The 26,644-nt window shown below is 37.1% G+C and overlaps 1 protein-coding gene across 1 annotated transcript; it reads left to right on the top strand.

Annotated features, from left to right (window-relative positions):
• LOC148048953 (zinc metalloproteinase-disintegrin-like atragin) lies at positions 1-24,850 on the top strand. The gene is made up of 17 exons (XM_087703606.1): positions 1-158; positions 906-1,012; positions 1,516-1,592; positions 3,028-3,106; positions 4,277-4,353; positions 5,261-5,456; positions 7,337-7,399; positions 8,055-8,126; positions 9,359-9,528; positions 11,069-11,153; positions 12,248-12,378; positions 13,992-14,169; positions 16,935-17,024; positions 18,086-18,287; positions 20,671-20,773; positions 23,145-23,268; positions 24,413-24,850. Exons 1-17 carry the CDS (start codon positions 107-109, stop codon positions 24,455-24,457), a joined length of 1,851 nt encoding a protein of 616 aa, XP_087559732.1. The 5' UTR covers positions 1-106; the 3' UTR covers positions 24,458-24,850.
• Positions 24,851-26,644: the final 1,794 nt, after the last annotated feature.

A 26,644-nucleotide genomic window follows, 5' to 3' on the forward strand; every position in this document is an offset into this window, starting at 1 on the left:
TGAATGAAGCTGAAGAACATGCTTCTCACAGTCAACAGGAGAAGAGCTCAGGTTGGCTTGGAAGCAGAAGGAGATTTCCTGTCTACAAGCCCATCCAGACTCAAAAATGATCCAAGCTCTCTTGGTAACTATATGCTTAGCGGTTTTTCCATATCAAGGTAAGATGTTTTCTTTGGTTTCCTTGTTCAAATTCTTACTGCTAAAAGTCTATGGCACCCAACAAGTTTCTATGGTTTTTCTTTTGATACTTAACCAAAATTTGCTCCACTTCAGTTTCAACAGACTGAGCAAAAGAATTCTTGCTCTCAAAGATCACAATTGTTGTAAAGTTATATAGATAGTTTTCTGGTATTTGTTAAATTTTGTCAAGATAATAGATCCTAAGAAAGAAAAGTCCTAATATCCTCATACGGAAATCATATTCAATGTGAAGAAAAGGTTTTCCAATAATGTGAGTAAAAAAATTAGAAGACTGAAGCGAAGAGAGAGACAGAGTTTGTGGGAAGAAAAGTTCAGGAAGCAAAATGTTAATAATGTAGTATGATTTACTGAATTGTGTGAATCAGAATATTGTAATTTGTAGTTTCTCATGTTATCCTTATCACTCAGTGCACAAACTTGCACATTCAGTGAGATTTATTTATTTATTTTTCTGGTTATTCACGCTCCAAAATCTTTCTTTTGTACATGCCCAAATCAATACCTCTAGATAGTCTCCCCGCAGTCAAACATCATTCAGCAAATTGCGTACCCAAAGAAAACCTGGATTTGTGTGGTCTCTTCCACTAGAAAAAGATTCCATGCTTCACTGATAATTGAGTAACAAACTGAGTTTTGAATGTGTGAATAGTTGAATAACATCCAAAAGTAATACAAACCTTTCTTCTATCCCCCCACTTACAAAGGGAGCTCTATAATCCTGGAACCTGGGAATGTTAATGATTATGAAGTAGTGTATCCACAAAAAGTCCCTGCAATGGCCAAAGGAGGAGTTCAGAATGCTGAGCCAGAGGTAAGAAAGAGATCTCAGCAAATTACTTTTTGTCAGCCAACAGAGTTTTTGGTATTCCTTTGCTGCCATGTAATGATTACCTGGATTTTTGCATTACAATCTATGTGCCTGATTAATTGCTTAATTACTTAATTACTTAATTAATTAATTCATTCATTCAACACATTTATATGGCTGCCCAATTCACATAAATTTGAGGAGACTCTCGGTAACTTAGCACAGAATTTCCTAATATTAATAAGCTACTATAGCTAATAAAGTATTGGGAAACACCCAGCCGTATAGGTAAGAGGGATGGAGCAGAAAATTAGCCTGAGAATGAGATCTTGAACTTATGCTTAAATTTAATTTTATAGTGCCCTTCAATCACTAGATTAAATACTTTAAATGTAATAAATAATTTGGCCACAGCTTTCCATTTGACACAGGTGTGGAGTTGTTAAGAGGGTACACATTTTATTTGCCTATTTTTAAAAATAAACTCTGAACTCTTTGCTTTTCAGACCAAGTATGAAGATACAATGCAATATGAATTTAAAGTGAATGGAGTGCCAGTGGTCCTTCACTTAGAAAGAAATAAGTATGTTAACTCAGAGGTTCTCTTAACTTTACTAGAACTATATGGAAAACGTATATTCTCAGACATAATCAAAGAGAAATAATAACTGTATTGCTTTGTTTGGGAAACTAAAACTAAATTAAAAATTTATAATTTAATTTATATAGGACAGTGGTGCCTGCTTACCCACAGCAGCCCACCCCTGGTGAAAGGGACCTTAAATGCCTTCTAGTCCAACCCCCTGCTTAAGTAGGAGACTATACCATTCCATAGCTTTTGAATCATTCCTGGAAAGCCTCCAGTGATAGAACACCCGCAATTTCTCAAGGCAAGCCATTCCACCAATTAATTGTTCTCATTGTCAGGAAACTTCTCTTAATTCTAGTTTGGATTTCTCATATGTAAATAAACTACTAACACTGCTAAAAGAAAGTGTATCATTTTCATTACCCCAAAACATCACAATTGAAAATAGTATGGCTGTCACTGTACCGTAAACATTGGAAGTCTCTGAAGTCCTAGTGCAATGTAATATTAAGATTAAGACTGAGATACATAGCTGGTGCATTGAGAGTGACTGCCTGGCTTTGATTTTACAATGCATCTTACTTTTGAGCAAGCTATATCGATAAGATTTTATTTTGCCTCTGGATGACTGAGAATCTACATAGACCATGCTATATGTGCCTCTAAATGTATATTGCCTTTATTGTTAAGTACAGGCTATAAAGAATTTCCCCTATATATGGGCATTCCTGTGTCACTTTATCTTGTAGCACTGGAGAGATTTCATACTAAATTCTAATGCGTGCTTTAGAAATTCTAGTGCCCCCTTTTGTTTTGTTTAAATATGAAGACTATCCAGATTTCAAGAGCAGCATCTGAATGATCACATTTTGGCATGGAAGCCAAGCAGGGCTAGAAGTGGAAGACTAGCAAGGAACATGTAGATTGGAAAAAGATAATGCAATGCCAGAAGGCATAATTGTGACACTAGGAATGGAAAGTGTCTCTATATATTGGTTTAAAACTTCAAGACAGATGCTTCTGTATGAAGCTTCAAAGCATCCATTTATTTTAGGTTGCTTCATATTACTCTTAATTTAATAGAGCTTTGCGGCTCTCCTTTATAGACCAAGGAGTTTCATCAAATTGTTTCATAGATCAGAAGAATAAAAAGAAGAGGCAATACAAAATGTCTTCTGGTCAATCATACCACCTCTGAGTTTTGGTGAAGAAAATTGCACAGCTTCCTTGGTGCACATCACTTTCCTTTGGCAAATCTAGTATGTTCAGCACTCCTCTTAAATAGGTATCCTCTTGAGATTGAAATTCCTGCTCCTTTCCTTTGATACCAAACAATATAAGGTTAAAATACCATAGTTGTAGACTTACTATAAAATTATCTCCGTCCTACTTAATTCCTAACATAGATTTTTTTTTAAATTCTTTCCAGAGGACTTTTTTCCAAAGATTACACGGAGACTCATTATTCCCCTGATGGCAGAGAAATTACAACAAGCCCTCCGGTTGAGGTAATATCCAGAGTGTCTTACTTTTAGGAAATAAATTGAGAGGAATATTTGAGCAATAATATTCCAAATGTGTAAGTTCCAGAAAAGGCTACTCAAACAAGGACTGTACATCTATAAAGTATCTTGTACTGAAATATTCATGTAAGGATGTATGGATTGTTAAACCCAGTTTGTTTTATTCATTGAATTAGTAGGGCAAGAATTCAGTCACCCAGTTCTTTCCTACTGGTTAAAAGCAAACATTCTGGGGAGTGAGTTTCACAAAGAGATTGATTATGAGAACATCAGGTTCATAAGATCTACATTTTGATTTTTAAAGCAGATTACTGTGATAAATTCAGAATCATTTGTTTGTAATACTAAAAATGAAAAAAAATCACCTTGATCCTTACTACATGTCTAGTACGTTATAATACTCTCTATGGTGCAGTGGCAGAAGTTCACCAGCAGTTTTTCATTCAGTTGTTGTTTCCTGAGAAGTATCAAGTACTGTAATCTCTGCTAGGCCCCTTTGACCAGTGCTTCATTAAGTCCTTGGCTTCTTCCCCCCAAATTGATATAAAAGTGCATCCTCTGTCTCCAAAAATAATCTACGTTTGGCTTAGTCTCTTCAAAGTTCATACAAATTGTTTGTACTGAGTGTGTAACAGAAATCTCCTGACTTTAATGCTACATGGATCCTGCTTCCAGATGATGCTAGGAATTACATCTCTGCGTAAATTTCTGAACGCTTTCATTAGGCAGGCTCAAGGGAATAACAATTAATTGGAATCATTAGTAAATGTGGAATTTTTAATACATTATGGTACGATTTCAGAATGTAGGACAATCATCAAGTCTGAAAGTTTGTTCAGCAAATCCTTGGCTCATCAATAGAGTAGATCTCCAAGAAGACAAGGTTGATGGAGAAAAAGGCTTGTAATTTCAACAACACATTTTCTATTTGTGAGTTGGTTGTCTGCCCAAAAGTTCTTAGCATTTTACCATCAATGGATGGTGCAGTGTGACTTGCTTTTATAGAGACTTCTGACTCCTAAAATCAAAATGTTCTGAATAATTGCTTTCTTAATATTTCATTGATGTGGTGAAATACATTGGAACTGCACTTCTGTTCATCAAATCACACTACAAACAAGCTTTAACCAATGTAGTCCTCTTGCCTCCACACAGGATCACTGCTATTATCATGGACACCTCCAGAATGAAGCTGATTCAACTGCTGTCATCAGTGCATGCAATGGCTTGAAGTAAGATAGCCTCTTATCTTTTATTTATTTTATTAAGAATAAAATGCTCCTCTTGGAGATGTCATAATTAAATTTAGGGATATCAGTTATTCATGCAAATTAGTTGGGTTTGATCTAAGCCCTCTGCAGAATTTAGAAAGACTTTGGTTGAGTGCCAAGAAGTGCTGCTGCCAGTCAATAGAGACACTAGGGAGCTATATCAGGTTTGTATAAAGGAGCCTCCAAGCCCATTTCTTCTTTGTATATAGGAGGTAATGTTACAGGTAGAGAAGATAAGTAAGATTCAGATTGCATACCTTGCTAGAATGTCTACAGGAAGAGGCAAGCAGACTTTTCAGTTCTACCCAGAAACACTTCCTTGGAAGTCACTCTGCACACCTTCTCTGACCAGCTAGATATCTTAGCCTCATAAAGACCCCACAATCCAAAATCATTAGTCGGATTCAATGTTGTCCCAAAAGCTTTTATTGAAGGGAGACATTAAAAGATCCCCTTTGAACAGAGACTATGTCCATACAGTGGAGGAATAAATGAAATGATGGAACATAACATAATAACAACAGAGTAATAAAAGAAGAACAGGATGATAGAATAATGGAATTGGAAGGGACCGTAGTGGTCTTCTAGTTCAATCTCCTGTTCAAGTGCAACACCTATTGTATATCAATCTGGAGAAATGGCTGTAAATCTCTCTTTAAAAACCAGTGGTGATGGAACATCCACATCGTCTGAAGGTAAACCTTTTCACTGGTTAATTGTTCCAACTGTCAGGAAATCTCTCCTTCGATCTATTGTTTCTTGTTCTGCCTTCAGATATGTTGGAGAATAGATTGTCACCCACTTACCCCCAATATTCTCTTCTCTTAGTTCTCCATCTGTGACCACCCTTTTATATATTGTTTTACAGAGGACATTTCAAGCATCAAGGGAAGACATACCTTATTGAACCCTTGAAGCTTTCTGACAGTGAAGCCCATGCAGTCTACAAATCTGAAAATATAGAAAAGGAGGATGAGAGCCCCAAAATCTGTGGGGTAACCCAGACTACTTGGAAATTGGATGAGCCCATCAAAATGACCTCTCAGTTAAATCTCACTCCTGAAGTAAGTCTTATATTAAAATCTCATGTATATAACATGGTTACATAACAGGGATTCATTTACCTGTTTCTAAAACGTAAAGTAAAAGAAAAATTCTTGGGGAGGGGGGTGATTGGATAGAATTCATAAGGGAGGACCCCCCATTTCTAAATTCTTTATCCTCAGCAAGTTGTGGTTATGGTATATTTATTATGTTTAATTGATTCTTAATTGGTCCTTTATTTCGAATGTTCTAGTCTCAATATCTGCTCACTGTCACTTTAGTCAAACTGGATCTTTTGCAGCAGAGTTAAGAAAGTGACTGTCAGACAGCAAGGAGAGAATGTGCATTCTAGAATTGGCAAATTGGCCTTGCAGTTCTGTATGCTGAAAAACATACTCTTTTTCCTAGGGAAAGAAGCAAATAATACACTCTCACACATGCAGATCTTAGCAAAAGTATACTTCCTGTGTAATTTGGGAATTCTACTGGTGAGCTTCAGCAGTAGAATGCTGGAGGGAAGGACTCTATCCCAGGACAATAAGTGGCAGATTAGTAATGATTCCTTGGATTGCAGAAAGAATCTTAGAAGGGATTCTTTCCATAAAACTTTCACAGGATGTATCCAATGGTTACACAGAATGTACTTTAGTCTGGCAAGATTCCTGTCTATAGGAGAGCAGCAATAAAGAAACTACTCTGAGCAATTAACAATTTTGTTCTTGTTTGTGCCTGAGAAATCGAAAACAATACTCAAGTAATCATTTTAACATTACATCAAAAGAAAGATATAAACTTTTGACTATTTAGAGTGAATTCAGTGGGTCAGAATGTCAGATTTTCTCCCCTTATCTTGTCATTGGTGCATAGTGTGATATCATTGCAGGCATGGTCTAATTCAGGGGTAGTCAAACTTTTTATACCTACCACCCACTTTTGTATCTCTGTTAGTAGTAAAATTTTCTAACCGCCCAGCGATTCCACAGTAATAGTAATTTATAAAGTAGAGAAGTATCTTTACTTTATAAAATTTATAAAGCAGAGTTACAGCAATCCCCTACTACCCACCATGAAAGCTGGAATGCCCACTAGTGGGCAGTAGATACCAGGTTGACTACCACTGGTCTAATTAGTTCCATAGCAGGACCACATCACCATATTTCTCATATGATTGTTTGAGATCCTTTGTTTGAGAAAGGGGAGGAAAAGTGAGAAAGTCATTGGACCATTGGCTGAAAAAGTGGTCAAAGAAAGCCATTCCTATTAAATTCTGTTCAGAACTAGGTATCCATATATAAATTTATCTTTAAGTATTGGATTATAAATTCCAAAAACAAATTAATTGGAAAGAAGTGCCACACCATATAAATACAAAGAAAGGGATTCGTGTCATGACATACTTTTTTTTTAAGGTGACAACTTTTGTTTCTGCTTGACAATCCATTGCATACTCTACTTTTTCCTCAAAAAATTAACAGCACTTTCTCTAACTCAGAGTTCCACAACCTTTCCAACTTTGCAGACTGGCAGGAGGGATAAGGGATTGTTCCCCATGCACCCAGCTCCATTTGTGCAAGCAATGAGCAAATGGAGCATGTCCATCCATACTTTCTTGCTGCCCATGCAAGTGGAGATGCCCATGCTTATGCCAATGCTCACCCACCACTTCCAAGTAGTAGGCTATGCCCCAGGGGTTGGGGAACCCCACTTTAAGGGCTAAAATTTAAACAATCTGTCTCTCTATAAATGTCTTCTTCAAAGAGCCAATATTTCTGAAAGGCCAAGTATTTTGACCAGAGAGTATAACAAGCAGTTTTCTGATTATCTGATGATGACCAAGATTCTTGTTGGCTGCTGGGAGCAACATGTCTAAACAGCCTTTTGCTTATTGTTTTTTTTTTAGCAAGACAGATACTGGCAGGCCCAAAAATATATTGAGTTTTACATAGCTGTGGACAACAGCATGGTAAGTATCTGGGATATCATTCCCATTAATTTCTGCCTTTTTTAACATGGGCATTTTTGAAGACATTAACAAATATCCAAACTTGATTTCTCTTAACATGTGCTTCATCATAAACTTTGATATTTCTTTTTGTTATTGGACCCAACCAATATTTACAAAGTTAGGAGACATTTGTGTAAATATACTCTAATTTGCACATTTATTCTTCCTGGATTCCATCTAAATTTATTTTTATCCCACACTGGTTAAACAGTTATATAGGTTTCTTTGAAACTTTCCTGCCCAATTTCTATATCCAAGTTGACAACACATAAAGAATAAGATGTTTAGCGGAGTATGCTTCTGTTTCACTTCTCTAAACATGGAAATATGGTATCCAATTTAGGAAAGCATCTCAGTAGCGTGACCAAAATTTTCTCCAACCAGGAATAGAGCCCATATATTCTGCTGAAAAGTTAATAATTTTGATATATTAATGGCACAAATGTAGATTAAAAAATCAGCACAAAACAATTATTTGGACTACTTAGATAGAAAGTAATATTAAAGTGAATCAAAAAAATTCAATGATCCTTTCACTGATATGTTCTTCCTCCTTCTTTTCCTTCTTCCTATAATCATGATCTCATCTTAACTTTTTTAATCTTTTCTGTAGTACGTGAAATACGAGCGTGATTTAGCTGCTATAAGAACAAGAATATATGAAATTATCAACACTTTAAATATGGTAAGAGGACATGGCAAAATTATTTCACTTGTTGGATTTAAACTTTTCTTAGCCCCTCCCCAGTTTTTCACTGTGTTCACATAACACACTTAACCAGGTAAAGAGAACTTGGAGATGGACTTCTATAACAACGCTAACTTTTGTGGCTTTGAGTGAGGCAAAATAAGGTCATAAGGCCAGCTGGTGATCCAGCATGTAAGGCCATCCCAGGAAATGGGTTAATTGAGTAACTAGGTTAATAGGCCTCTTACGTGAATACAGCCACTGTGTTGAGAGGTTGCAAATCCAAAAGTGTTGCAGGAATACAGTTAGAATGGCACCTGTAGCTGGATTCTTTAAGGGCTGTAGTTCTGAACTTGGACATTAGAAAGAGATGGACAGAGTCAGCAAATTGATTGTGAAATTGATCCCTGAGAAGAAACCTGGAAAGAGGAACTTAATTTGAGTTGGATTGTGGTACCTAGGAGGAAACACACTCATATTGTACTGTCCTATTAGCCTTCTTTACATTTTCACTGTTGATGATCTGCTGGAATCAGGGAGACAGCAGAAAGATCAATGAGCCAAATATCCCTTCAGTCCTCCTCCTCTTCTGATCCTGATTACAGAGAATAATCAACTGCTTCATTTTATCCTTTGATTTATTCCTCCTGCTTAATACATCCTCATTATTATAAACTTTTATTAATCACACATGAAACTCAGTCAACTAAACATTTAAAAATTTATCACAAATATCATTGGCTGGCTCTGATTATTGATAAGGGCTGCTGTCAGCATCCTAATTATCATCCAAGTATCTTCTTACATTGTATGTTGTTCCAAGTTGTTGTTGTATTTTGTTGTTGTTGTTGTTGTTGTTTTCTTTATTCATTAAGCATAAAACCCAGACAAGTGAACAAAATGTGACACAAATTTCATTGACTATTGATTCATTTATTATTGTTATTGTTATTATTTGCCCAACATATGGAGTCCTTAGTGCTGTCTGAGCTTGTTGGTTTTCTTGGAGACATTTCATTATCTGACTAAACAATGTTAGTGCAGAAAGGAGCACCAAGGACTCCACAATTCAACCTTGAGATACAAGGATTTCTCTTCTATTGATGCCTAGATCTTTTTTTCCCTTCACCTGCCCATAGAAGCCAATATCAGATGCTTTTTAATCTTGAAAGGTTTCTCAAGGTTTACTTGTATTTGAGTTTATGATTGTTGCCATGTCCACCTGACAGATGCTGAGACCTTTGAAAATTTATGTTGCACTGGTTGGCATAGAATTTTGGACCGACGGAGATAAGATTAACGTTCAGGAATCAGCGGATGCCACTTTGGAGTTATTTGAAACATGGAGAGAAACAGATTTGCTGCCACGCAAAGGGAATGATAATGCTCAATTACTCACGTACGTCTCATTGTGGGGAAAGGGAGAGTGATGTCTGGAAGTGGAGTATTATGGGAAGATTAGTGCTTGTACAGCTTTTCCACTCTATGTGAACTATATCTCTGGGTCAAAGTCAACTGCTTTTTTTAGATGAGAGCTGGTTTTGAGAAGCAGGTCAAATACTCAGCTTGATTTCATTTCACTTGGATTTAAAATTGAATCTCAAATGATTATCCTGCTATGCTTTGCCTGTACTTACACATGCATTTTTAATTTGAATAAGTAATGCTTTGGTTCTCACTCTGCATCAGTTAAATTAATGCTTGCATTACACAACAGATAAACCAAGAATAATGTAAAATAATAAAATATCCAATCTATTTATAATGCATAGCAATACACAAACACACACACACACACACACACATACACACAAAAGCTCTTTTTCATAGCTGAAGAGCCAACTTTGTCAATGTCAAAATACCAAAAGCACATGGAATGCTGTTACCTCTCCCCCATCAAAATGGTAACTATTTATCTACTTATGTTTATGTCCTTTTGAACTGCTAAGTTGGCAGTTTCTAAGGGGTCTTCTAATATGAAAACCATGTCGTCTTGAAATGCCTATGGCTTGTATTTCTCTTTTTAAATTTCCATTCCTTTTATTTCTTTATTTTGTCGAATATTCCTGGCTAACATTTCCAAAGTCAGTATAAATAGCAGCGGCAACAGTGGATAACCCTGTCTAGTGCCTTTTTAAAAAAAATCAAAATTCTCTGTTATGTCCCCATTTATCATCACCTTAGTTGATTATTTATTATATATTGCTTTAATCATATTAATAAATCTCTCTCCAAAGTCCTTATTTTTCAGTTGTAATAACATAAATTTCCAGTTAATGTTGTCAAATGCTTTCTGGGCATCTAGAAACATTAACCCCATTTATTTTCTAGGATGCATTTCATAATACTCCAATGTGTTTAAAATCATTCTCATATTGTTTTTAATCTGTCCCTTTGGCAGAAATACATTCTGGCCTAAATGTATAAATTCATTCAAATACTTTTTAAATCTCTCTGCTATTATCTAAGCATATGTATTTTATAGTCCACATTCTGTAAAGAATGGCCTATAATTTTTTATCTGCATTAAATCTGAATCATCTTTTAGTATGAGAATGCTGTTTGCGTCAATCCTTGAGTTTGGAATTTCTGCTTCTAGCAGTACTTCATTATATATTTCCTACATCACTGAGCTTAATGTCTCTTCTAGTTGTTTGTAAAATTTTGCCAGTAGACTTTCAGGCTCTGATGCTTTCTTATTATTTTGTCTCTTAATTATTCTTCTGTCAATTCCTTCATGGTTATTCATTCATTCAACATATCTTTAACTGTGTCTGGTACTTTAGGGAGTACGGATTGTTCCAAATACTGTTGTATGTTATTTTCCAGAATGTCCTCCTTATCATACAGTTCCTCATAATACTCTTTTATGGTTTTTTTCCTCCTCAATTTGATAATGAAGAGTCCCTTTCTCATTGATCTCCCCTTCTTTCTTATAGGGGCATTGTCTTCGAAAGAGATATTGTAGGATATGCTCCTGTAAGCAGCCTCTGCATGTCAAAGGAATCTGTAGCAATTATTCAGGTTAGTAGAAATGATACCTGTTACCTATTTGTACTCAAATGAAAACTTATATATAGGCATAACTTCTTAACAAATAAAGCATCTTCTTCTTTTTGATCCAAGTCATTTTCATTAATCTTTATTTGCAGATTTGACATTTCCAGGTCCTGCCTCAATTGATGGCATTTTGGCCAATGTATTCTAGACATGTAGATTGAGCTTTTTGTATGCCATGAGCTATATATCAGAAGGTGACAATATATTATAACTGTGCTCTGATTGGCAAATAAGCAGGTTACATCAGATTACAACACTCCCAAATAATGCTTCTGAACAATATTCTTAGCAATCCTAATGACAAACATGAATCATTCTTATTTTCTTACAAGAAATTTAGGATCTAGATCGCATATGATTGAATTAATGTGCATTGAGAAAATGAGGGAATACTAAATCTACTTAAAAAAAAAAAACCTCCAGTATTTTAAGACCCTACAAGTAAACTATTAGTTAAGGTGATGCTATGCATTTATTGAAAAACAAAAAACTTAGTTTTTGTTCACATAGAAAGGATGGAGAGACATGGCAATAAAAAACTCATACAATTTTGTTTCTAAAGAAGCACAGTTAGGATTCAAGTAGTATGAGGTAATCCTAAACTTGTTTGCTCAAGAAGGTCATTTTTATTTAGAAAAAACAACTCATTCTTAAGCCTGTTTAGGGCTTCAGCCTTCAATATTGTGAAAATACAAACTCGCACAAAAATTGCTGAATATTTTTGGACAGAAGTTGCCTGTTAATTTTTAATTACTAAATAAATGAAGAGAGCTGTATAATTACTTTATATTGTTCTGTATGTTTTGTCTTTTGTTTGTCCTTGTGGTGTTTTTCTTTCTGTTTTTAAAGATGAAAACAAATACAAATTGTGTATGTTCTGTATGTCTTGGTGGGCATGCATGCATTCAGAAGAGCTAGCTAGATGAATTCTGAGATGGTATCCTCAACTCAAAATTTTTCACAGTCATCATTTTTAGACAATTAGTGTTAATGATAATTAGATTCACTTTCAGTTTCTTGGCAGACTAATAATAAAAAAAGTATTCTCTTTTCTTTAGGATCATACCGAAGATACACGTTTGATGGCAACTACAATGGCCCATGAGTTGGGTCATAATCTGGGCATTAATCATGACACAAATGTCTGTATTTGCCCTGCTAACAAATGCATTATGACTCCGCAACTAAAGTAAGGACTGAGGAACACTTTTAATGCCTTTCCAATTAAGTTATTTTTTAAATACTTGCAATTAACTGTGAAATTAAATATAGTGAGGACTTACAAAAAATAAATAGTCAGGGAGTTATAAAGGTGGAACCACTCCCAACAATTGAATAGCAATCATTCAGTAGCTTCCTCCAAAACACAAGAGTTTAAAGAAACAGAATAGGGAGCACAGCCCAAGAAATAAAATATCCAAAATTTCCAAAATAGGAAGCAGAATGTGGGGGCGGGGAGGATTATTGTGAACCATGCAATAGCAGGAAGAAAGGGATAAATTAGTGTCCTTGGCATTTTCCCAGGTATGTTCCATCTCTGCCATATACTGCATTCTTCTGAAACTAATGGGAACAACATACAGGGAGTGATTGACATACAACCATTTGTTTAGCAACTATTTGAAGTAACAATGGCACTGAAAACAGTGGTTTACGACTGGTTCTCCCAGTTACAGCCTTCACAGCCTCCCTTCAGTCACAGAATCAAAATTTGGGCAGTTGACAACACCAGTATGTATTTACGGTGATTGTAGCATCCTGAGTTCATGTAATCGTCATTTGTGACTTTCCCCATCTGTCCTTCCATATGTAAATTCAATGGAGCAAATGGAGCCCCTTAATGACTGTGTGATTCACTTAACAAAGTGGCAAAACTGGTTATAAAACTCAGCATGACTCACTTAACAACTGGCTTGCTTGGCAATGGAAATTCTGTGGCAGCAAGTCAAGGACTAGCAATATTTTGTTCCAGGTGCATATTTAGCCTTTGCTTCATCAAGAGGGGGGGAAAAAGCAAAAAGGAAACAAAACAAATTGAAGGAATCTTCTCAGCAATTGTCTATTGCAAAACTCCCCATAACCTTTGTCTAACAGTTGTAAGATCTTGCCTATTTTATGACCACCTGCAGATTGTCTTTGTGTTCTTCTTTTCAGCCCCTAACCTGAGGGCCAAGTTTATATTCCTATTGATTTGTATTAACATTAGGAAGGTGTTTGGGTGGGCTTATGATAACATGTTTGCATCTATTTAAGTACGCAGCTTCAGAGGTCAGTGTGACACCGCTGATATTATGACCTTTTCAACAAAAGAAATAATCAATGAATGTTTTAAGGCAAATAGAGAATTAGTATACTTAGCTCTTCATTTGCCTCAAATTATTCATTGCTATAAAAAGTACTCTCTCTCCAAAAGAAGAAAAGAAAAACAAGTTGCCACTGTTTCCCCTTCAATTTATATCATTGTCCTTCAACAGAGAGGCTGACTAAAAATGAAAATGAAAGGCAGCCCATTCAAACACAAGAAGAAGCTCATTCAACTAATATCCCATGGTGTTGCTACTGAACATTTATTTGGTTAAAAAAGAACAGAAAATTGGTGGGGGAAAAACTGAGAGAGCATAATCTGGGAGTAAGATCAAGGGAACAAACAGTTCTCTTAGCCAATTTGTTAGCTTTAGCTAAAATAATCATGGTATTTCTTCATTAGCCATCCTTTTTCCATCTTATATGTTTTTGCAATGAATTCTGCTCCTAGTTCAAATATGGATGATGTCCAAATCTTATATTGTTTCATCTCTACAGTGATGAACCTATTTATGACTTCAGCTCTTGTAGTGTTGAGCAATACAAGACGTATCTAACTTCAGAACTCCCAGAATGCATTCTCAACAAACCCTTGAAAACAGATATTGATGCACCTGCAGTTTGTGGAAATTACTTTGTGGAGACGGGAGAAGAATGTGACTGTGGCTCTGCTAACGTAAGTTTTTTTTTAAGTCAACAAAAGTGATTTAAAAAATTTGCTCCTTGAAAAATCATCTGGCTATTTAAGTGGTTTAACTCATCCAATAGGTTGGTTTATGTTATGTTTATGTTTATGTTTATTTCATTTGTATGCTGCCCTTTTCCCCCGAGGGGGACTCAGGGCGGCTCACAACTCAAAACAAGGGAAGGGGGGATACAAACAATTTGACAACAACACAAAACAATACATAATTTAAATACGCAACAATCATAACATTCGAGATAGGGGCACGGTTTTTAGCCCCAGGCCTGTCGGAACAGCCAGGTTTTAAGGGCTTTGCAGAAGGCCTGGAGGGTGGTGAGGGTGCGAATCTCCACAGGGATTTCGTTCCAGAGGGTCGGAGCAGCCACAGAGAAGGCTCTCCTTCGGGTAGTTGCCAGTCGACTGGTTTCTGAATGGCATAAGTTTATGTGCTTTATGTACATGCATGAATGCTGTGGCTTCTTGGATTTGAGGAACCAGTCATGGAGGAATAAAGAACTGGTATCTCACTAACAATTGGGGAAGACAGCATATTTTTAAACATGGGTGATTTACCTCTCCAACAAAATCCTTCTCTACTGAAAACCCTATTTTGTTGACATGGAGACATTATCTGTCGCATATTTTCCTGAGCTGCTTCCTCCCAGAACTTATTATCTTTAATCTATGCTCTGATCCCTAATAATATTTTTATGAGAACTGTGATTTACTGAAGTGTTCTCTTTATATTGTTCTTCACAATTTTTTTTAATTTTAATTTTAATTTTCATACACTCACATGTATACTGTGCATAGCCAACACCATACAGCATTAAACAAAAATTGCATCAATTCCTCTTGTCAACAATGCCCCAGAAAATAAAAACCCAATATAACTCTTCCGCTTTCCATACACCTCTTTCTTCCACCACCCTCCAACTTTCTATCTTCCCTTCATCATACCCCTCTACCCTACTTCCCCTCCCGCTCTACCACTCCTCTCCCCACATCCACTCCCCCCCTTCCTTCTCACCTTTCCCTCCCATCCTCTCTCCCATCCCTCTCTGCCCATCTTCCTTCTTTCCCACTCCTCCTCTCCTTGGTGTATTTCCGCTACATGTCAATATACTTGGCCTATCCTATTTTTAAAGAAAAATTAAAAAGAACAGTATACATGTGAAGTCACATTACATTGAGATCTAACACATCTTATATAACCTAATATATATCCCTCCCTCCCCCCACCCTTCCCCCTGACTCCCCACATCCTTCCCCCCCCCGACTTCCCAGAACCTGTACATGGTATAGATTTTTAACAAACACAGTCTAAAATATATTGAGAAGAAAAGAATAAGAAATTAATAACATCTCTACATTGAGCTTAGCTCCTTCTTGCTAAGCTAACTTTAAACAATTTAAATCATTTCTGATCTTAAGCATAGGCTATCTGGAATTTCTTAGTCCCGTATTTATTTTGTATGTAATCAATCCATTTTTTCCAGTCTTGTTTATATCTCTCATTTGAGTGGTCTTTAAGATATGCAGATATTTTAGCCATCTCGGCTAAATTTGTAACTTTCAATGTCCATTCTTGAATTGTAGGCAAGTCTTCCTTCTTCCAGTATTGCGCCACCAACAGTCTTGCTGCCGTTATTAAGTGCAAAGTCAAGTTAATCTCTATCGCTGTAAAGTCAGTACTTATACCTAACAAAAATAACTGAGGAGTAAACTTTATCCTTTTTTAAAAAATATTTTGCATAATCCACCATATTTTTATCCAAAATACCTTAATCTTTTGGCAAGTCCACCATATATGGAAATATGTAGCATCGAGAGAACCACATCTCCAACATTTGGCTTCTAAATTCGGATACATAGAAGCCAACTTTTTAGGTTCTAAATGCCATCTATAGAATATCTTGTAAAAATTTTCTCTCAAGTTTTGAGCTTGTGTAAATTTCACATTTCTTGCCCAAATACTTTCCCATGTATCCAACATTATTGATTCTTCAATATTTTGAGCCCACTTTACCATACAATCTTTAACTAATTATGTTTCCGAATCCATCTGTATTAATACATTATATATCCTCTTTATATGCATTAAACTTTGATCTCTTATTTGTTTAAACAAATTATCCTCAACTTGGATAAAACCATTTTTTGTTCTCTTTATATTGTTAAATATACATATAATGGTTTGTAAGAATGACGTTGAGAGACAAAAGAAGGAAGAAAAATCTACTCAATGGTTACATAAGTGTGACAGATTAGCCTGTTGAAGCAAGGGGACAAGGCAAACATCTCAAAAGGAACACCTCCCACCCATTCTTTTGGTCCATAAAAATGAGAGGATAAAAATGTTCATTCAGTATTTAAAGATTCTCCTACTGTAACCTTACAATAAAGGTAGTGTTCATATTCATGGTTGGTGCTTCTTCTCTGGACTACCTCTAAGGCTGGGATGAAGATTACAAAATCCCTCATGAATAAGAAAGGTATGGGGGCTCAATTGGGAGATGACGATGTTTTTATTTGTTTTATTCCTTTCACATAGGAAATATCAGATAAGTCTGTTTCATGTAGATATACGATCAACTGTTTACAATAACCAACCGTTTGTGCATTTGCTAGCTTAAACCCATAAGAGGGAACCCATCAGAGACGTATCTTTTTCTTCACAGTTTCCCTCTTCAAAATAGACCAATTTAAAAAGACCAGGCTGAGAAGTCTATGACATCATATGTTTTGCTTCTCAGGATTGTCAAAGTACCTGCTGTGATGCTGCAACTTGTAAGCTGAAACCTGGGGCACAGTGTGACGCTGAAGAGTGTTGTGAGCAATGCACAGTAAGACTTGTTTATTTTTAACACCAAGAGAGATTTTACCCTGCTCCATGCTAGCCATATAAAAATGTAATATTTCTTGGCTGCTTACTATGATCAAAACATTTTAACCTATTCCTATCCCCTCTTCCATCTTATTTGACCCTTATGAACATATCCATAGGGAGGATAATATAACAAAAATTCAGCCTTGTCCTAATTGAAAACACCCTCTTTCTGTACATTAAATCTCTGAAAATAATAAATTTGTTCTTTGACTGACTTTGCATGGATGTCCAATTTAAATAAGGGTGGTCAATATTTGAGATTGATGCCCTAACTTAGCTCCTTTACTTTTGGGAAGGTTCTTGGAGGTCTCTTGTAATGCTGTGACATTTTTCTCACTGAGATTTTTAGGATGGAAATAGGTTTAAGAGATGTCTGGAAATAAAATTGCTTCTCTCCCACCCCCTCCTTAAATTCTCTACCTGATCTCTAAAGCTCTAAATTCAGTTATTTTGGTAGCACATTCTGGAGGTGCTGCAGGTTCATGAAGAGAGGGGTGTAATTTCCTCATTCCTTCCATATGGGATCCCAGTTGACTCTGCAATGAACTTTTTGAGCAGAGAGGCCCAAATCATTTTGTTCTTTCCAAATGTTCATCACAAGCCCAGATTCATAGGATGAGAAGATATTTTTCAGCAACACAGAAAATTCTGTGAATGCTTCTTCCCATGTAAGGAAATAAAAATATATCATGAGAAGTTCATCAATTAAACTTTGGCTGCTTTTTCATGGCAGCCCAACTGATTTTCACTTCATGGTCAGCCAATATGTAAGTCTTGTGTTTCAGGAATTGGGCCTTTCATTGCAATCATTTTCCCATAGCAAAGAAGACAGGCTGCAACTGTCTTCTAGGCACAATACACAATTGCAAAATGGTATTTTTTTGCAAGGGATGCCTTGGTTAGTAATCCTCAAGAAGATGAAGAGGAAATTTTGAAATGTGTTGTGAATCATAGTTTGACTCTGATCTCTGCTGCTAAAGAATTATAGGTGGGAATATTTTCCATTCTCACCCACAGTTTAAGAGAGCAAGAACAGTGTGTCGGCCAGCAAAGGATGACTGTGACGAGGCTGATCTCTGCACTGGCCGATCGGCTGAGTGTCCCACAGATAGCTTCAAGAAGAATGGAGAACCATGCCAAAACAACCAAGGTTACTGCTACAATGGGAAATGCCCCACCATGCAGAAACAATGTTTTATTCAATTAAATAATTCGGCAGGTAAGTCAACCAGAGGATTTCAAAAGTAGTTTTATTGAAAAAGACTAAGACAGTCATTGCATAAATCAAAGATTTTCTCCTTTGTATCCATAGTAAATCATGATTGCATATAACAGAGTAAGAAGGAGCCTTGGGGGTCTTCTAGTCCAACTCCCTGCTCAAGTAGGAAACCTTATACCATTTCCCATCTCTTCTCTAAAAATCTCCAGTGTTGGAGCACCTACAGATGGAACAATTTTTCAAGATGAAGTTCTTTCTTTGGAGGCTATAGAGCCAAGCCCTCCGGATTTTTTGATTTAAAACTCAACTCATCCCTAGAGAACATGGACAACGGTCCAAGATGATTGCAGTTGTAGTCAAGAAATCTGGAAAGACTGACTTTGGGGAAAGGATCTTTTGTGGGTTGTGGATACATTCCCAAATTGGACAAAGATATGAGCCAATCTCAATGATCTCAATGAGATATAATGTAAATTGATAATGGGACTGTCTGCTAAGAATATTCAAACCCCAGGATCAAAATTTTCTTTACATTTTGCACAAGAATTGAAGAAACAGATCTTGGGAAATGTGATTCTTGTCACTGATCACTCCTGATTTTCAGATTATTCATAAAATTTTTAGCTTGGTTTTATGTTGAAAACGAAACTGAAAATAAGTTCCTTTTTTTATATAAAGTAGTTTTCAGTAAGCATGGAGATTTATCTTGGCCATAGATCAGTAGTGCAGTGAGGCTTTGTATATAGAAAGCCCAAATAAATGTTTGGGGTCATTAATATAGTCAGAATTAACAGAATAATTGAGTTGGAAGGAGCCTTGGAGGTCTTCTAGCCCAACCCCCTGATCAAGCAGGAAACCGTATACCTTTTCCAATCTCTTCTTTAAAAACTTCTAATGCTAGAGCATCCACAACCTCTGAAGGCAAGCCATTCCACTGATTAATTTTTCTGTCATAAAAGTTCTTCATTAGCCTTCAATTCCATTATCATATTTGTTCCTTTTCTTTGTATTGTTTCTAGAATCTCAACATCTGTTTTATATTGTGGCAAACAAAACAAAATGCAATATTTCAAATGTGGTGTTGCCAAACCATTATAAAGTGGTACTAACACTTCTCATAATCTTGATTTAATCCCTTTGTTAATGTAGCCTAGGACTCTGTTGGATTTTTGGCAGTTGCAACACACTGCTTGTGCACATTTAAGTGATTGTCCACTAGGGCTGCAAGATCCCTCTTATAATTATAGTATTGAGCCAGGTATCACCTAGTCTGAACCTGTGATTTGGTTGTTCTTGCCTAAATATAGAACTTTTTAAAACTTTTTTCACCATTAAATTTCTTTTGTTAGATAGGGTCAAGTGTTGAAGTCTCTCGAGACCATTCTGGATCTTAAGCCTACCTTCTGGAGTGATGGCCATTCCTATCAGCTTATTGTTGGATATGTTCCCTTTTATCCCCTTGTCTACATTGTTTATGAAGGGTCAGGTTACATGTGATGGTGACTGGGAATCCGAATTGCAAATTAGAACATTGTTCCACTTGCATAATCAACCGATCTATTGGATTTATGGAGGATGTGATTTAAGCAATAAATCGACACTTGTTGGATTATTTCCATTGCTTTGAAAATGGAAATCTCAGTTCAAACAAAGAACTCTTTATTTTGGTCAGTTAAATAGCATAACATGATTTAACATTCCAAAGAACGATAATACCTCCATCTTTTGCAAGTAGTCCAGCTATATTCAAAAAGCCTTATACCCAGGACTCAAATCAAGAATAACACATTATGATTCTTCCATGCTGAGTTCTTTTTTCTTTCATTCCTGTAAACAAAATCTTGCTGGACTAAGGACTCTACTGTCTTCATACAATACACTCGGTAAACTAATAGAGAGCATCTGTCTCACCCTTGTTCTCTCACATGTAATATCTGTGGTGTGTGAATTGCCTCTTACTCATCTGGAGTGTACCATCTCCCACTCAGGATCCCCCTCCTCACTACATTCCAGCAAAGGGAAATTTCTACAACAGTGTTAATGTGTGAAAATGAGAATGAGCACACAGAGGAATGAAACTGCATTCAGATTCCCCTCCAGCCATTGATTTTCTGCATGATCTACTGCAAGAGGCATAAAAGTGGCTTCAGCTTTTGTGCCCATAAAATTCAATAAGGAAGTTTAGTGTAGAACTGTATCAGATAGAAAATGATTCAGGCATAATGAGGATTAAATAAATAATGGGTTACCAAATAGTAGCTTACAAATAAGAAATTATTAACTATAGTTTCTTTAATCCTCTGGGATCTCTTAAGTTATTCTTTATCCTGCTGGCATGTTATACATTCATGTATTTGTCTTGGTTTCTCACTTCCTCTTGAAGATGCAAATGTGGCTCCAGATGAATGTTATAGCTATAACCTAGGAGAGAATGATTATGGCTACTGCAGATGGGAAAATGGTGTAAAGATTCCATGTGAATCACAGTAAGCAACCTAAATTATTTCCTTCTATAATGATGATATAATATAAGAATAATAAGAAATATTTTAGGGTCCACATCTGTGGGAATATGATTCTGCCATCTGGCTAAAACAGTACAAATGTGAATCAATTTCTAAATGGCTAATATTACTTTGTTTTCCATCTTGGCAAACTGCCTTTTAAAACATTGTGTCAGAGATGACAGATAGTTCTTGACTTACAACTATTCATTTAATGACTTCCAAGAAGTGACTTAGAACTTGCCTTTTTACTTACAACTGTTGCAGCATTCCTATAGTCATGTGACCAAAATTTGGTTGCTTGGCTTGGTGCAGTGTTCCAAGATCACATGTTCATTCTTTGCAACCTTCCAGCCAGCTTCCAATAAATCAAAGACAACGGGGGAAATCAGATTTACTTAGCAGCCATGTGATTTATTTATCTATTGTAGTGATTCACTTAACAACCATGCCAAAAAGATCATAAAATTGTGTGCAGCTCACTTACCAACAGCCTTGTTCAGAAATGGAAATTCTTCACACATTTGTGGTCATACGTCAAAGACTTATAAATAATGATTTAGAAATCACAATGGCCAAATTTGTACCACATGTTGAACCCAAACTAAAGAATAAGGCACATTATCTTTTAGTCATGTGTATAAATCCAGATTGTCCTTTTAGCTCTTACACACTGTAGTGTCAATCTTTGGATTTCAACTCCCATCATCCCGTCATCCACTGATCAGAGATTACAATAATTTTAAGATAGAGATCTGGAAAATCTCTAAAGTCTCCTAAATCTGCTTTAAGGGTTTTCCAGGTGGGTAACGGATGCATTAGTTGCTCTTAAGATAAAAATCCTGTCAACCATCTTCATCCTTAAAAACAGGAAATTACAGTGAGCCGGTTGGAAATACAGGAACTGTGATCTCCAAAACTTGAAACACCTTGTGAGATTTTTTAGTTATGTGTCAGGGGCAACTATTTAATGAGGTGCGGCAAACGTCTGGTTCTTCATTTCTAATAAAACAAAAACATGTAAATGTTAAGCCAAGATCAATATTGTTAGAACATCACTCATGCTCTGGTCCCGGCTGGACTTCTGCATAGGGCTACCCTTGAAGAGCATTTAGAAGCTACAACTGGTACAGAAGGAAATGATGCTAACAGTGGTGGATGCGCCTGGAACATGGAATGTGTGATCACATTGTTACACAAATTACATAGATTGCCAGTTTGCTTCTGGGCCCAATTCAAGCAGTTGGTCATTACCTTTAAGCCCTTTATGAAATAGGTCCAAGATATTGGTGGAAATGTCTTACCTTGTTGGGATTGACCTGGCCCAGTCCTTCAGTGGAATGTGCCTGCTTCAGATTCCGTCAGCCAAAGACTTTTGGCTGTCCAGATGCAGGAGAAAAGCCTTCTCTGCTTGGCAATTTTTTTCTTATCAGAAGTGAGATCTGCCCCCAGAATTCTGGCTTCCCGGAACAGCCTATGAACCTGGTTCTGCCTCTTGGCCTGCGTCCTCAACATGGGCCTGCTATGTTGGGGATGGCTGACCAGGAAGAGGCAATTCTCACCCCCAGGCTGCCCATCATCTTGGTTTTTAGCTTTTATTCTAATTATACTTGTTTTAAGCAATTTCTAACTTCTTATTATATTGTAAGTCACTGAAGAGATTAGCAAATGAACATCCTCTCATTACTCCATTCTTGCTCTACATGGGGCAGCCCTTGAAGAGTATTCGACGACTTCAGCTTGTCCAGAATGCAGCCGCGCGAGCGATTGTGGGTGCACCTCGGTTCACCCACGTAACACCTATCCTCCGCGAGCTGCACTGGCTGCCAATTGGTCTCCGGATACCCTTCAAGGTGCTAGTCGTCCCTTATAAAGCCCTTCATGGTATTGGACCTGGGTACTTGAGAGACCGCCTTCTGCCAATTACCTCCACTAGACCAATTAGATCCCACAGACTAGGCCTCCTCCAAATTCCATCCACCAGCCAGTGTCGACTGGCGACTACCCGGAGGAGAGCCTTCTCTGTGGCTGCTCCGACCCTTTGGAATGAACTCCCCATGGAGATTCGTACCCTCACCACCCTCCAGGCCTTCCGCATAGCCCTTAAAATCTGGCTGTTCCGACAGGCCTGGGGCTAAAGATTCGCTGCCCCTAGTTCGAATAATATGACTGTTGTGCTTTTTAATTATGTATTGTTTTGTGTTGTTACTAAACTGTCTGTATCCCCCCTTCCCTTTTTGAGCTGTGAGCCGCCCTGAGTCCCCTTAGGGAAAAGGGCGCCATACAAATGAAATAAAACTCAAACTCAAACTCAAACTTTTTAATTAGAATGAATTCACTCTTTCCTTTTCAGGGATGTAAAGTGTGGCAGGTTATACTGCAGACATGGAAATGAATGGGAATGCCAAATGGATTACTTTCCAGAAACGCCAGATGTTGGATTGGTTGCACCTGGAACAAAATGTGGAGATGGAATGGTTAGTAAAAGATTACCTCTAATCAATGTGCTCGGATTCCAAAGGTTGATCACTACAAATATCATAATGGATCTTGCTGAAAGCTGGTTTAGATTTTCCAAACTGCAGTGAATAGCAATAGCAGTAGACTTATATACCGCTTCATAGGCCTTTCAGGCCTCTCTAAGCGGTTTACAGAGAGTCAGCATATTGCCCCCAACAATCTGGGTCCTCATTTTACCCACCTCGGAAGGATGGAAGGCTGAGTCAACCCTGAGCCGGTGAGATTTGAACCGCTGACCTGCTGATCTAGCAGTAGCCTGCAGTGCTGCATTTAACCACTGCGCCACCTTGTACACAGAAGAAAAAGTATCCCTTTAGAATTATTTTGATTTTCTTATTATTTTGTTTTTCCTTCAAACAGCAGCCACAACAAATGAGGTGAATGTCCAGGGCTGTTTCTTTCATCTAAGAACAAAGTTCCTGGCCTTCTCATAGCCTTGTGCTTCTCCCTGGCAAGCACTTTCTGGACAGAGACAGTCCTTTCTCTTCACTTGTAGGTATCTCCATACAAGTGAAGGTGGAAGAGAGAAATGAGAAAATCAGGGCAGAGCTGGTTGTGACCCAAAGGTCTACAGTTCAGTGAAGCCACTTAAAGGTGCTGAAGAAATCCTGAAGCTTATAGGAAAGGATCAGAAGTCACTTCACCCTGTCTTTTTAAACAATGTAGAACCTGAAAGAAATTTGGGTTAGTGCTAAGGAATGACAGAGTTTGGTTGTGAGGCAAGTGCTGTCTTACTCTATTGCAAAGTTGTCAAACTTAAGGCCCAGGGGCTTGATCCGGCCAACATGTTGCTTAGATATGGTCCACAGGGCCACCCAAGAAACAGAGAAGGCCTTGCCCACAGTGCCTCTGACAGCGAAAATGGAGGTCCAAACTCCATTTCTGCTGGCAAAATGTTGCAGGAGGCTGTTGCAGCTGAAAATGGAGCTTGGCAACCTGTTTTCTCTGGCAGAGCACTCAAGCCACCATAGGCAAAATTGGCACAAGCTGGCCACACCCACCCACCCTGGCCATGCCTATCCCCCCCCCTTCCCCAAGATCAAACACAACCCTGAGTTTGACACCCCTGCTCTATTGATAATCTGTTACTTTGACTTTCAGGTCTGCAGCAACGGGCATTGTGTTGATGTGGAGACAGCCTACTGATCAACCACTGGATTCTCTATAATATGATTTTGGAAATCTTCCTTCAAGTCCAAAGAGACACACCTGTCTTTATCCTACTAGTAAATCATTCTTAGCTTCCAGATGGCATCTAAAATTTGCAATATTTCTTCTCCATATTTAACCTGATTATCTTTTGCTATAATCAAACCTTTTCCCTGCCACAAAGCTCCATGGTCACATACAACACCACAGGCTTATTTGCTGTCAAGAAAAAAAATGGCCATTTTACCACTTGCCAATTGCAATGCATATTCAATGTAACATGTTCTGCTTTTGAGCTGGTGTATTGAAAGGCAATGTTTCCTTTCCCAAATTTTATGCTGGCTTTCCCAGATGTAACTGCTTTCATCAATAAACTATTCTCATTCTGCATTTGTAAAGGCTCATCTTTCAAATCTGGTTTGATGAAGTAAACTGTATCAAGAACGTACATGCAATCATGAGTTACACCTTTAGGTGAAATATCTACTGGTATTAAAGAAGTTCGATTTAGCTTATTCACAGTCACCTGTCTCAATCTAGCTCAGAAAGAGCCTCTAAATATAAATCTTTCCCATATTGCAACATGTGTGCTTTTCAAAAGGTTACTGGAGTTTCTTGTTTTTTCCTTGAAAATGTTTCATTTTGATACCATAGGATGAATTGTCACTGTAAGTGAACATATAATTCTCAAGTCCAGTACAAAATCCTCGATAGGCTGGCACCAATAATAAGTAAAGTTCATTTTTTCTAATAGTCCATTGCTGTGGCAATAATATTTTCAGGAAAGCAAAGCCTTAGAAAGGTTTTTTTTAAATGTAATCTTACATTATTTATTTAAACTGGGTACCAGACTGTCTGTCTGATTGCAAACTTTCCAGGATGATGCCCAGAAGTTAAGAAAGATGGATGAATAACCTACAGTGGAAAAATCTAAATGATAGTTCTCAAGACTGAGTGAGAAATTTAGCAAAATAAATATAATTTCAAACTGCATTCCAAGCCTGCCACCTGAAGTAGCTACCTCATATCTAGCAGCAAATCTTCCTCAATTTTCAGTAGTTCTGTCAGAGTATGAATTCCCATAAGTGTAACAATCTTCTAGCATTACATTTTAGGCTGTGAAAACATACTCAGGTATGTTTTATCTACATATCTCAACAACTTACAATAATCTGTGAACAATCAAGAGTGGGGGGAGCTGTCTTCACCCTCTTTCTCTCACACATGATATCCAGGCAGAATTGTCTCTTAATCCTCTGAAATTTACCCCATTTCTTCTGGAAACCATTTCAGCACAGGAATCTATCTGTGACAGTGCTGATGTTGAAAAAGGAGCACATAAAGGAATCAATCTGGATTTAGATTCTGCTACAACTATTCATTTACCAAGTGGTCTTTTGCAAGTTGGATAATAGTAGCTTGAGCTTTCTGTCTATAAAATGGAATAAGCAAGTTTATATGGTGACACTGTATGAGATAGTGAATGCTTCATGCATAATGAGCATGAGTAAAATAAAATGGGTAATAAATATATGGATATTAAATAAATTGTTTGGAATTCCTCTGAGATTTGTTAAACCATTTGTTATTCTGGCAGGGCATGTTATACGCCATTAAAAGACAGCAGTTTTAAACATTTAGATTTTTAAATAATAGTGTCTTTTTAAACGATCTTCGTATGTGTAGCAACCCTGACATCTACTATGCAAGAGTCTCAACTGCATCCTTAAATACTTGCTATTTATTTGTCTTCTATCTGCATATAGTCATGCTGGGCACATGACCACAGAAGCTCTTCAGCTGTAAATCAGAAGTGAACACTACCCTGCAGTATCAGACATATTTTTAATGCATTGGTAACAATGTTTGACAGTTTTTCATATCATATTTGGCCAGAGGATTTAGGAGCAATAACAGCTACAGTAAATGAAGCTCACCAGTTATGTGGATTTTGCCAACATAAAGTCAGTAATCTTTGTGGTTTTGGTGCCAGATCTTCTTTCACACACTTTGTTCTGCTGACACCCAAGATAAGATCCAAGAGAATAGGAAGGGATGATGATATTACATAGTACTACCTTTGCTTTGAAAATTCTAAATGAGACAATTTGATATTAATGGTAGATATGTTTCCAGACAGAGCACATGAATTTCACACTGTCCTTTGAATCAGAAAGAGTAATG

Source organism: Thamnophis sirtalis, unplaced genomic scaffold (genome assembly GCF_051295495.1).
Source record: "Thamnophis sirtalis isolate CommonGarterSnake01/CBP01778 unplaced genomic scaffold, rThaSir2_p1.2 scaffold_2, whole genome shotgun sequence".
NCBI classification, from domain to species: Eukaryota; Metazoa; Chordata; class Lepidosauria; order Squamata; family Natricidae; genus Thamnophis; species Thamnophis sirtalis.

What these genes read in the sequence shown, in the direction of transcription:
- LOC148048953 (XM_087703606.1), top strand. Translation starts at nt 107, where the DNA reads ATGATCCAAGCTCTCTTGGTAACTATATGCTTAGCGGTTTTTCCATAT. An exon ending in GATAATGCTCAATTACTCAC is followed by an intron (nt 9,529 to 11,068) that starts GTACGTCTCATT and finishes TCTTTCTTATAG; the next exon opens with GGGCATTGTCTTCGAAAGAG. An exon ending in CAAAATGTGGAGATGGAATG is followed by an intron (nt 23,269 to 24,412) that starts GTTAGTAAAAGA and finishes TTTGACTTTCAG; the next exon opens with GTCTGCAGCAACGGGCATTG.